Source organism: Lissotriton vulgaris, chromosome 3_1, assembly GCF_964263255.1.
Source record: "Lissotriton vulgaris chromosome 3_1, aLisVul1.2, whole genome shotgun sequence".
In the NCBI taxonomy this organism is placed as follows: Eukaryota; Metazoa; Chordata; class Amphibia; order Caudata; family Salamandridae; genus Lissotriton; species Lissotriton vulgaris.
In genome coordinates this window covers 613,200,216-613,213,558 of record NC_141689.1, presented here as the reverse complement: position 1 = coordinate 613,213,558, position 13,343 = coordinate 613,200,216, and the positions used below count along the sequence as shown (strand labels likewise).

The window sequence follows — 13,343 nt, the reverse complement described above, 5'->3', positions numbered from 1 at the left end:
TCTTCAGGATTACACAAAATTGCAGTACGTGTAGAGTTTCACTTGATGCACAGTCTGCTCTTTAAATTAAATCTGGCTGTTTCCTTGAAATAATTCGTGCCTGCACCTTGAAACAGTCCCGAAGCCTTCTGTTACAGCACAAATGTGCTGCACATTTCCAAACTTGCAGTGAAACCCAGTTACAATACCGGCTGGAACTCTCTGTGCCTTTTATCCAGGAACACTGCAGGCGGGTCCCGCTCCTTTTCATCCAACTCCAACTTCTTTTGCCCACATGGAGCAGCGAACCTCTTACAGGGCGGTCACAGCGCTGGGGGTGAGCAACCTCCATTAACATACCAAAAACTTTCCCTTCCAGCAGAAAGGAAGACGCTTGACCATGGCATCGTGGGGTAACTTGTGCTTTATTCAGCCAAGAGAAACAGTCTCTGTCTTCAATCTTACGCGTTTCAGCTGTCGTTGCAGCCTTGATCACAGGTGAGCAGAAATCCTAATGCTTGCGACGTGTGCTGTGATATTTATGCGTCTGCGCCAAACTACTCCTTTTGCCCGTAGTTCTCGGCTTCCTACAATTCCCAGGATGCATCAGGTGAAATAAAGTCTCTTTATCTAACACTTTCACTTTTTTACTGCTCCGATATTTCTTCAGGATTACACAAAATTGCAGTACGTGTAGAGTTTCACTTGATGCACAGTCTGCTCTTTAAATTAAATCTGGCTGTTTCCTTGAAATAATTCGTGCCTGCACCTTGAAACAGTCCCGAAGCCTTCTGTTACAGCACAAATGTGCTGCACATTTCCAAACTTGCAGTGAAACCCAGTTACAATACTGGCTGGAACTCTCCGTGCCTTTTATCCAGGAACACTGCAGGCTGGTCCCGCTCCTTTTCATCCAACTCAAACTTCTTTTGCCCACATGGAGCAGCAAACCTCTTACAGGGCGGTCACAGCACTGGGGGTGAGCAACCTCCATTAACATACCAAAAACTTTCCCTTCCAGCAGAAAGGAAGACGCTTGACCATGGCATCGTGGGGTAACTTGTGCTTTATTCAGCCAAGAGAAACAGTCTCTGTCTTCAACCTTACGCGTTTCAGCTGTCGTTGCAGCCTTGATCACAGGTGAGCAGAAATCCTAATGCTTGCGACGTGTGCTGTGATATTTATGCGTCTGCGCCAAACTACTCCTTTTGCCCGTAGTTCTCGGCTTCCTACAATTCCCAGGATGCATCAGGTGAAATAAAGTCTCTTTATCTAACACTTTCACTTTTTTACTGCTCCGATATTTCTTCAGGATTACACAAAATTGCAGTACGTGTAGAGTTTCACTTGATGCACAGTCTGCTCTTTAAATTAAATCTGGCTGTTTCCTTGAAATAATTCGTGCCTGCACCTTGAAACAGTCCCGAAGCCTTCTGTTACAGCACAAATGTGCTGCACATTTCCAAACTTGCAGTGAAACCCAGTTACAATACTGGCTGTAACTCTCCGTGCCTTTTATCCAGGAACACTGCAGGCGGGTCCCGCTCCTTTTCATCCAACTCCAACTTCTTTTGCCCACATGGAGCAGCAAACCTCTTACAGGGCGGTCACAGCACTGGGGGTGAGCAACCTCCATTAACATACCAAAAACTTTCCCTTCCAGCAGAAAGGAAGACGCTTGACCATGGCATCGTGGGGTAACTTGTGCTTTATTCAGCCAAGAGAAACAGTCTCTGTCTTCAACCTTACGCGTTTCAGCTGTCGTTGCAGCCTTGATCACAGGTGAGCAGAAATCCTAATGCTTGCGACGTGTGCTGTGATATTTATGCGTCTGCGCCAAACTACTCCTTTTGCCCGTAGTTCTCGGCTTCCTACAATTCCCAGGATGCATCAGGTGAAATAAAGTCTCTTTATCTAACACTTTCACTTTTTTACTGCTCCGATATTTCTTCAGGATTACACAAAATTGCAGTACGTGTAGAGTTTCACTTGATGCACAGTCTGCTCTTTAAATTAAATCTGGCTGTTTCCTTGAAATAATTCGTGCCTGCACCTTGAAACAGTCCCGAAGCCTTCTGTTACAGCACAAATGTGCTGCACATTTCCAAACTTGCAGTGAAACCCAGTTACAATACCGGCTGGAACTCTCCGTGCCTTTTATCCAGGAACACTGCAGGCGGGTCCCGCTCCTTTTCATCCAACTCCAACTTCTTTTGCCCACATGGAGCAGCGAACCTCTTACAGGGCGGTCACAGCGCTGGGGGTGAGCAACCTCCATTAACATACCAAAAACTTTCCCTTCCAGCAGAAAGGAAGACGCTTGACCATGGCATCGTGGGGTAACTTGTGCTTTATTCAGCCAAGAGAAACAGTCTCTGTCTTCAACCTTACGCGTTTCAGCTGTCGTTGCAGCCTTGATCACAGGTGAGCAGAAAACCTAATGCTTGCGACGTGTGCTGTGATATTTATGCGTCTGCGCCAAACTACTCCTTTTGCCCGTAGTTCTCGGCTTCCTACAATTCCCAGGATGCATCAGGTGAAATAAAGTCTCTTTATCTAACACTTTCACTTTTTTACTGCTCCGATATTTCTTCAGGATTACACAAAATTGCAGTACGTGTAGAGTTTCACTTGATGCACAGTCTGCTCTTTAAATTAAATCTGGCTGTTTCCTTGAAATAATTCGTGCCTGCACCTTGAAAAAGTCCCGAAGCCTTCTGTTACAGCACAAATGTGCTGCACATTTCCAAACTAGCAGTGAAACCCAGTTACAATACCGGCTGGAACTCTCCGTGCCTTTTATCCAGGAACACTGCAGGCGGGTCCCGCTCCTTTTCATCCAACTCCAACTTCTTTTGCCCACATGGAGCAGCGAACCTCTTACAGGGCGGTCACAGCGCTGGGGGTGAGCAACCTCCATTAACATACCAAAAACTTTCCCTTCCAGCAGAAAGGAAGACGCTTGACCATGGCATCGTGGGGTAACTTGTGCTTTATTCAGCCAAGAGAAACAGTCTCTGTCTTCAACCTTACGCGTTTCAGCTGTCGTTGCAGCCTTGATCACAGGTGAGCAGAAATCCTAATGCTTGCGACGTGTGCTGTGATATTTATGCGTCTGCGCCAAACTACTCCTTTTGCCCGTAGTTCTCGGCTTCCTACAATTCCCAGGATGCATAAGGTGAAATAAAGTCTCTTTATCTAACACTTTCACTTTTTTACTTCTCCGATATTTCTTCAGGATTACACAAAATTGCAGTACGTGTAGAGTTTCACTTGATGCACAGTCTGCTCTTTAAATTAAATCTGGCTGTTTCCTTGAAATAATTCGTGCCTGCACCTTGAAACAGTCCCGAAGCCTTCTGTTACAGCACAAATGTGCTGCACATTTCCAAACTTGCAGTGAAACTCAGTTACAATACCGGCTGGAACTCTCCGTGCCTTTTATCCAGGAACACTGCAGGCGGGTCCCGCTCCTTTTCATCCAACTCCAACTTCTTTTGCCCACATGGAGCAGCGAACCTCTTACAGGGCGGTCACAGCGCTGGGGGTGAGCAACCTCCATTAACATACCAAAAACTTTCCCTTCCAGCAGAAAGGAAGACGCTTGACCATGGTATCGTGGGGTAACTTGTGCTTTATTCAGCCAAGAGAAACAGTCTCTGTCTTCAACCTTACGCGTTTCAGCTGTCGTTGCAGCCTTGATCACAGGTGAGCAGAAATCCTAATGCTTGCGATGTGTGCTGTGATATTTATGCGTCTGCGCCAAACTACTCCTTTTGCCCGTAGTTCTCGGCTTCCTACAATTCCCAGGATGCATCAGGTGAAATAAAGTCTTTTTATCTAACACTTTCACTTTTTTACTGCTCCAATATTTCTTCAGGAGTACACAAAATTGCAGTACGTGTAGAGTTTCACTTGATGCACAGTCTGCTCTTTAAATTAAATCTGGCTGTTTCCTTGAAATAATTCGTGCCTGCACCTTGAAACAGTCCCGAAGCCTTCTGTTACAGCACAAATGTGCTGCACATTTCCAAACTTGCAGTGAAACCCAGTTACAATACCGGCTGGAACTCTCCGTGCCTTTTATCCAGGAACACTGCAGGCGGGTCCCGCTCCTTTTCATCCAACTCCAACTTCTTTTGCCCACATGGAGCAGCGAACCTCTTACAGGGCGGTCACAGCGCTGGGGGTGAGCAACCTCCATTAACATACCAAAAACTTTCCCTTCCAGCAGAAAGGAAGACGCTTGACCATGGCATCGTGGGGTAACTTGTGCTTTATTCAGCCAAGAGAAACAGTCTCTGTCTTCAACCTTACGCGTTTCAGCTGTCGTTGCAGCCTTGATCACAGGTGAGCAGAAATCCTAATGCTTGCGACGTGTGCAGTGATATTTATGCGTCTGCGCCAAACTACTCCTTTTGCCCGTAGTTCTCGGCTTCCTACAATTCCCAGGATGCATCAGGTGAAATAAAGTCTCTTTATCTAACACTTTCACTTTTTTACTGCTCCGATATTTCTTCAGGATTACACAAAATATATATATATATGTTTGTTTCAAAGGCTCTGCAGCAAAAGGATCACTCGGCAGCAGGCAGGTGAGAAAGCCTTCATTTATTGCATATTCAGGGTAGTACAGTTTCCGTTACTACTCTCTTCATCCCGACGCGTTTCAGTGCTGTCTGCACTTTCTTCAAGGGGAATATGGCAATGCAGTCTTGTGAGGCAGTTTCCGCTGTCTTAAGTAGGTGCAGCTTCAAGCGCTTAGTAGCGCGCGATCCCTCACGGTGCATTCTGGGATTTTCAGTCTTCTGCCTGTAGTCGTGACCCACAGTGGGTTCTGCACTGACATAAAAATTATAAAAGTTTGTTGTGGTGATTGTCAAGCCACCGTGATGTTCAGGCACTACAGTGTGCCCCGCTTACTGAAAACACCCTGATGAGTCTGGCAATTAAAGCTGCACCTACTTAAGACAGCGGAAAGATCTTTATTCGGTTATCACAAAAGTCGAGGGATAACGCGTTTCGAACAACAAGTTGTTCTTGGTCACATATATATATAGGAAGGTACTTTGGAGACATTGTCTGCGCACACCAGAAGCGCAGTTTAGAAGTCCCTGCCAAATTTGGGTCCGGAACAATTCTGGTATGCCTCACGGCTAATCCCTTTGCTCCAGGTATGGAGAGTGTCCGGTTCCCCGCCCCTGACTACGGAGGACTCGAGCAGTCGGGGTATATACCTCTCTCGTGGCAATTTGCATTGCATTTGTCCTTGCACAAAGGACTCTCGTGATTGAGGGCGGTGGCAGTATCGACGGGGACCCGAGGAGAGGCTTGAAAGACTTTGGCGTTTGTTTCCCTAACCTGCTACAACATGGGCCCGATTATTAACATCGTGAATTCCACCCCCCATTGTCACCGGCCTGAGGTGCTGTGCATTAAGCATCCTGGGAGTTGTGGTTCAGAGCATTCAGAATGAACTACAACAGGTGAGCCCAATGGTGAGGGGGAGGAGCGAACCACGCCAGTCATTCTTCAGGCAGCAGGGAAGGACTCACCGTTATTTCCACTCTGGTGCTGGGCGCTGAAGAAGGCGGATAGCCGAAATGCATTCGCCGCCACCGGAGCTATGCTGATGTCAATAAAGCCTTTCCAACTATTCCTCGTCTGGGCTTCTGCTTCTTTCATTGGAGGAAGGTACTTTGGATATATATATAGATATATATCCACAAAAAACAGGAAACCCAAGTGAAAAGAGGCTTCTGGAAACTTTTGAATAAGCTCGTAGGTGTACGCGTTTCGAGACAGAATCTCTTCATCAGCAGCGTTTGTTCGTAACAGAAGTGAGAGCGCTGCGCTGGTCGCACCCTTAAATGAACACCACCTGCCCTGATGGGTGTGGCCACCCCCGTGGCCCTCTGGATGATGTAGTGCGTATCACTCTTTCTCCAGTGGGTGCGCTGTCATTGTCCAATAAAACATATATAAATCCCAGTGGTAAAGTCACAGTCAAAATGGGGACCTGCCCCGCTTCCCAGCTGCCATTTGAGGTAGAACCTGGCATCACCCTGCAATGTTACCAGTTCTGTTTCCTCCCGACATCTGCAACACCAATATAGCGCTGTAGCGGGCCCCGCACCAGAAGGTGAGCCTCTCCTCTCGGCCGGGACAGCCGAAATACATCCATAAAAAACAGGAAACCCAAGTGAAAAGAGGCTTCTGGAAACTTTTGAATAAGCTCGTAGGTTTAATGAACAGCTTGCCAGCAGAGTCACCACAACAAGCATGCTTCAATTAAACTTCATACGCTGTACGCGTTTCGAGACAGAATCGCTTCATCAGCAGCGTTTGTTCGTAACTGTTGGGTACTTGCATATGTATTGTGTGAGCTGTCACGAGCATTCTTGTTGTTTAATAGCTCGTGACAAGCTTGTGCCTTTGGGGGAATGTTGGGAGACCTTGCTGTTCTTTGAATATCTGGAATGTGGAGAGTAAGGCTGTTGGGGTAGTTATGGTATTACAAGCCTGTACTTCGAGACGAGCAGACGCTAATAAATCTCATCTACATCCAACATGTTTCCTGCGTGTTTTCTCTTCCATTTGACTTCCCTACACTTGCCACGGGCGGGATTTGTTACCTGCTTGAGAGGAACAAGATTTATTTTATTATCCTTGACTCGGCAGTAAGACCGGTGTGAGCACCGTGAAATCTTGTTCATCTCGTCTACATCCAACACGTTTCCTGCGTGTTTTCTCTTCCATTTGACTTCCCTACAGTAAAAGAAATGAGAGCGCTGCGCTGGTCGCACCCAAATGAACACCACCTGCCCTGATGGGTGTGGCCATCCCTGTGGCCCTCTGGATGATGTAGTGCGTACCACTCTTTCCCCAGTGGGTGCGCTGTCATTGTTCAATAAAACATATATAAATCCCAGTGGTAAAACCACAGTCAAAATGGGAACCTGTCCCGCTTCCCAGCTGTCATTTGAGCTAGAACCTGGCATCACCCTGCAATGTTACCAGTTCTGTTTCCTCCCGACATCTGCAACACCAATATAGCGCTGTAGCGGGCCCCGCACCAGCAGGTGAACCTCTCCTCCCGGCCAGGACAGCGGAAATACATCCACAAAAAACAGGAAACCCAAGTGAAAAGAGGCTTCTGGAAACTTTTGAATAAGCTCGTAGGTTTAATGAACAGCTTGCCTGCAGAGTCACCACAACGAGCATGCTTCAATTAAACTTCATACACTGTACGCGTTTCGAGACAGAATTTCTTCATCAGCAGCGTTTGTTCATAACAGAAATGAGAGCGCTGTGCTGGTCGCACCCTTAAATGAACACCACCTGCCCTGATGGGTGTGGCCACCCCCGTGGCCCTCTGGATGATGTAGTGCGTACCACTCTTTCCCCAGTGGGTGCGCTGTCATTGTCCAGTGGACAATGACAGTTGTTCTTTCAATCGCTAAATAACATGCTGAAGCCCATACTCGTTTCCTTGATGAATTTAATTCAGACTCAATGAAAGGATGATTGAGCCTGAATAAAATTCATCAAGGAAACGAGTATGGTCTTCATTAGGTTGTTTAGCAATTGAAAGAACAACTGTAGGCTTTATTGATTAGGGGTTGGCGAACTCCGCTGTGGCCCGCCGTAATTATGTAATTATATATATATATATATATATATATATATATATATATATATATATATATATATATATATATATATATATATATATATATATATATATATATATATGTGTCAGCCCTCTTCAGCCATTGGCTCTATCGCTGTGTTAGTGATGGCCCAAAAATGAGTGCACTTCAGAACCAGGGCTGGTTGTTTTTCCTTTTCTACTTCAATAGAAGTTATTTTCTTCCATCTGTTATTTTCATCCTCATTTTTACAGTGTGCTAAAGCTCCCCAAACATTGTTAATGGGACAATTGCTTGCTGCTTATTTCATGTGTAGTGCACTGCATTCTGCCCAACTACTGCCTCTAAAACAGGCAACCATCATCAAATGGTATTGTCCATGGTGTATCATTCTTTTACCATTTCAAGACGGCCAAAAAGTTGATTCTAAATGTGGAGCAATACTAGAATCGTATTAAATACAATGAATTATTTCTCACAATACCATTTCAAGATGGCTATCCACTGCTGTGTTTTATTGTATTTGCTATTACTAATGCATGTTTAAAACATAACTTCACAATTGGAAGAAAGAATATCCAACTGGGGGCACTGAAAAGTTAAGCCAAATCTGGCAAAAGTAATATAAAGCAATGTGGAAATAAAAAAGCCACTGATTTGAAACTAACCCACTGCAGAGGGAACGAAAAGGAGCAATAAGAAACAAGTTAATCTCATAGTTTTTCTTACCATCAAAAGGAGATATTTCTGTATTATCCACTGCTATCAGCTGAATGGAGTATCTTTCATTGCCTTCTAGCAAGCCATCCTGTATTGCTTGCAAAACTATGGTTTTTCTTGAGTCAGTCTGCATGATGGGGAGGGGAGTCAGGGAACCAAAATAGCAGTGATCATTGAAATGTGTTTAGTATTAAAACAAATACATAATTTATGATAATGTCATAACTAGAAACTGCGGTAGTTTTACATGTAAAGAAACATTTCTGATTGTTGGTAATGCCCTGCTCAGTGGTCTTCCAAACTCCAAAATGGAATATATGATGTTACAACGTAAACAATTACAATGCATGCCTTTACAACGTGGTTTTTATATTGCAACTCCCATTACATCGCATGATTTTACAACGCATGTCATTACAAAGCATTTTTAAAAACTACCATTACAACGCATACCATTACAACACATACCATTGCAATGCATAATACTTTTAGGGTAACAGTGGGGTAAGTGTTGGATAGTGTAGGGGTAAAAATGACTATTCCTACTCCAGTGAGTGCAACAGTAGGGATGGTGTTGGATAGTGTAGGGGTTAAAATTACTATTCCTACTCCAGTGAGTCCAACAGTAGAGAAAGTGTTGGATACTGTAGGGGTTAAAATTACTATTCCCATGTGCACCAAAACTCATACCCACCCTAAAACAAAAAAATCTCCTTTACTTACTGTATAATGTGTTGTAATGGCATGCATTGTAATGGTATGCGTTGCAATGGCATGCAATGTAAAGGCAGTTGGTTGTAACAGCTGCGTTGTAAAGGTAGTGCGTTGTAATGCCTGAATTGTAATAGTTGTTTCCCCCCACAATGGCACCTCCACAGAATATCTCATCCATGGCCAGAATAAATATGATCACATCACCAACAGACTGATGGAACTCCATTGGCACGCTTTGCCATCCTGCACCATCTTCAAAAGACAGCTGCACCATTTATATAGGCATCATGACCATCACCATCTCTTGTAGTTCTTGGAACACCCAGTCAGGACATCATCAGATTGCAGACTAAGAAGTGTAAAAAATGTGGGGGGCGGAGCTAGCTCGCAACCAAGATGGCTGCTTGACCTGAGAGCTCCCCCGTCTCGTGAAATATCCGTTATTTATCCTGCGCGTGTAACTGCTCTCAGCTGCCCATAGCAGAAGGTCTGTGATACTGGGCGATTGTGGACTTTGGATGACGTGGGTGCAAGCCTCATACTCACCTGTTGACCCTGAAACGCACTGTGCGGCCTGGCTGCACGGACCGTGCCCGGAGCCTGTCGACTGCTTTGAGGGGCGGAGTTGCTGCCTGTGCCATATCCGCGGCGACTAGACTTGGCCGGCGGCGGACTCGGCGCCCTGGGTTCCAGGAGAGATCATTCCCCCCCTCCTACCTGCTGCGACGCCACTGGAAGGCGAGAGACCTGAGGCGGCATCGGCGGACCTGAACCCCTGGTGGACCGCGGGGCCTGCACTATGGGGTGCTTTGCTGCGGCTGGCGGGGCCGCCTGCGTCTGGAGGCGGCATCTGTTCCTCCCCACAGCTGGAGAGTAGCGGTGCTCAGTGCGGCGACAGAGGCCGTGCCGGTGCCTGGAGTGCTGTGGTGGCGCTCATGTTGCTGCTTAGCCGTGGCAGCTGGAGGCCGGGTGACTATCCGGGACCAGAGAGGTCTGGAGAGATGAGGTTAGGAATGTGTGCCCGAGAGAATAGACAGGGTGTGCGGCGGTGGCCTACGTTGATCCCCCCCCCCGTCGAAGACTGAAGACATTGTTAGTACTGAGGAGGCAGGGTCTGGACGAGGCGTTGGGTGTCCCTCCGGGGCTATGGAGCGCTGCTGGAGTTGGTGAGTGGTGCAGTCGCACTGGGGTTTAAAACAGGGAAGGCGCCGAAGAGGACATTTGCAGAAGGAAGGAGGTGGCACCATATTCAGATCTGACGGTGGGTGGCGGGGGTGCCCTTGGGGCGTTGCATTGCCCCCCAGACAACGTGGTAACTCGGCGGCTGATGTCCCTCTCCCTGAGCTGAGAGTCTGACTGCCTGGCGCTGCGGAGACTGGATTTCTGGAGGTGGTGGTGCTGACCCCACTGTGCGACTGCTGACCGCCTGAAGGCGCCCCTGACTTGTAGTACTGACCTGAGAGAACACATTGGAGTCCTGCTGGTTTGGGCCCCCGTATGGATGTGTGACTGACTGCGGTCTGGGAGACCCACGGCGAGAAGGGAAACCAACTGGACACCCTAAGATGGTACCTCTGAGACGGGGACTGGGGCACAACGATCCGGAGGGCAACCTAACAAGGGGTCTTTCTTTGCTCCGGGATGCAGGGGGTCATCTAGAGATGCCAGGATGGGACACACGGATCGGACTCAACCCAAACTATCCTTTGACCCTAAGAGACCCAAAACTGGTGAGTCTTCAGTGGGAGAAGGTCCTGGGGAACAGGAGTCTGCGGAGAAGCCTCCTCAACAAGATATTCATACCCTGCTTTTGGATATGGAGAAGAGTCTGCAGGGGGGTATTGCCTCGTTGGGAACCAAGATGGAGGCTCTCACCTATCAAATGGACCGCATGTTGGAGAGGCTAGACAAACAAGCGGAGAGGATCGATATATCGGAGCGCCGCCTCACTGAGGTGGAGGAGGCACAGACCTCCCTGGACTCTGAATATAGGCAGTTGAGCAGAGTGATGCAAATATTGCAAGACAAGACAGAGGATTTAGAGGCTCAATCCCGAAGGTGCAATCTGCCCATTACAGGCCTGCCGGAAAATACACAGACCGGGAATATGGAGTTGTTCGTTGAGAAGCTCTTAAAGAAATTACTAGGTTAGACGGCCTTCTGGAAATGTTTTTGGTGGAGAGGGCCCACCGCTCTCTGGGCCTGAGACCAAGGCCAGGAGCGCCTCCGAGGCCTGTGATCGCTAAATTGCTCAATTACAGAGACAGCAACGTGGCATTAAAATTAGCAAGAGAGAAACAGCCGCTACAATACGAGGGCTCGGTTCTTTCACTGTTCCCGGATTTCACCACGAAAGTGCAGGAGGCAAGGAGGCAGTTTGTGCCGATGAAACACCAATTACGAGAGATGGGCACGGACTATGCGAAGCTGCGGGTTAACAGACAGGGAGGTCCATGATCTTCACGGATCCTAAGGTTCTTCAAAAGGCACTCAAGGACTGGCGTAGAGAGGTACGTCCCTCCTCGAATAGAGTGGCGGAGGAACAGGGGCGTTCCTTGGACGAGCAGGACTAATGGTGACACTTGTGGATGGATTGCCCAGATTGAATTGAATTGAATTGTGCAGATGGTTTTGACGAGGAACACTACGGAAAGTGGGACATGATGGTACCTGAGCACCTCTTTCTCATAGGCAGGGTGCTGCTGTGTGTGCTACGAATTGTGAGGAAGGACGCGGGTTGAAGTAGTGGCAATGACATGATGAGAAGGCATGCTGGCAGATGGGTCATTTTATGCAAGTGTATGCTGCTCTTGTTCGGGGAAGTGGTTGTCCAAAGTTCTGACAATAAGCTAATTGCTGTGCGCACTAATGGGCAAGGGGATCCAAAGATCAATGGGGCTGCGCCTGAAGTCGACTAAAGTCTCAGTTGAGTGCTCGCTTGCACTCCCTATGCTTAGTGTGCTTAAGACTAAGGATTATGATTACACGCGGGACATCATTGCACCGGGACGGGGGAGGGGGGGTGGCCATATGTTTGTATTCTGTATAGCGATTGCTTTTTTGCTGGCTACCTGCGCCCCCGTGTGTATTCCACTGTGCTGGTAAAGTGGGTTCCGTTTTTTCCTTTTTGGTTGTAGGGTTTTGGATACAGTGGGGAGGGGGGATGATCGTGGCCTAGTTGGGGATGGGCAGGGGTGGGTGGGTGGGCATGGGACCGGGGGTGGGTCGGCGCATCTGCACCTTGTGGGGGTTGAGAGGGGAATGTTTACAGTCAGAGGGTGTTTTTCACAAGTTACCACATATGGCAGTGGCAGGTTACAATTTTAGGATGTATGATCAGACACTATCGCTAGGATACGTATACAGACTGCTGCAGCCGGGATGACTCCAGTGGGGGAAGCTTTGGACACACTGACGCTGATGGCCTGGAATATACGGGGTCTCAATGACCATAGGAAGGTTAGAAAGGTCCTACAATACTTCGCTAGACATGGTGTGGATATAGCACTATTAAAGGAGATGCATCTACCGCCTGATAGCCACATACTGCGATACAGGGGCTTCGTGGGCAATATACACGCAGCTGGGTTCACATCACATGCAAGGGGAGTTCTTATGTGGGTCAACCCGAAGACACTACTGACGATGACCTCCCTTGTGACGGACAGGGATGGGCGATACACGATTACAAGCTGCTGTGGTAAGGGCATGGAGCTCTGCATAGTGAACACATATGGCCCCAATTACGACCACCCAGACTTCTATTCAGAGTTAGCAGCGAAGATCATGACACACTCGGGAGGGGGATACTCAGGGGGGCGACTTTAATATGACCAGACAACAGCACATAGACAGGTCAGATGGCCCAGACCGTCGCCCTTCGGTCCCTGCTAGAGTTCTGGAGACACAAATGACCCGGCTAGACTTGTGTGACGTGTGGAGGCACAGACACCCCACACTAGGGGGTTACACGCACTACTCGGCCCCATATAAAATACACACTAGGATAGACTACTGGCTTGTCAAATCTCATTTAACTTCCACAATTCAAAGCTGCGCGATACTTCCTCGTACATATTCAGACCATTCACCAATATTGTAATCGGTAGCCACGCCGGCGCGGCGCATATCGCCATTTGCTTGGCGATTTACCCCATACTCTTTACTAGATGCCCCTTTCAGGGAGTAGCTGGCGACGGCCATTGAGATATTTTTTGACACCAATGTGGGTTCCGTGGACTCGTTTCCGAATGTCTGGGAGTCGTTCAAGTTGTATAT

General features: G+C 47.7%; 1 protein-coding gene across 1 annotated transcript in view; it reads right to left on the bottom strand.

Moving 5' to 3' along the window:
* The window catches only part of ADGRV1 (adhesion G protein-coupled receptor V1), a 1,865,288-nt gene that overhangs the window by 1,023,030 nt on the left and 828,915 nt on the right, over positions 1 to 13,343 (bottom strand). Inside the window, exon 61 of the mRNA XM_086963519.1 lies at positions 8,361 to 8,478. Within this exon, the coding sequence (XP_086819645.1) occupies positions 8,361 to 8,478 (118 nt within the window). The remainder of the gene's footprint in view (positions 1 to 8,360; positions 8,479 to 13,343) is intronic.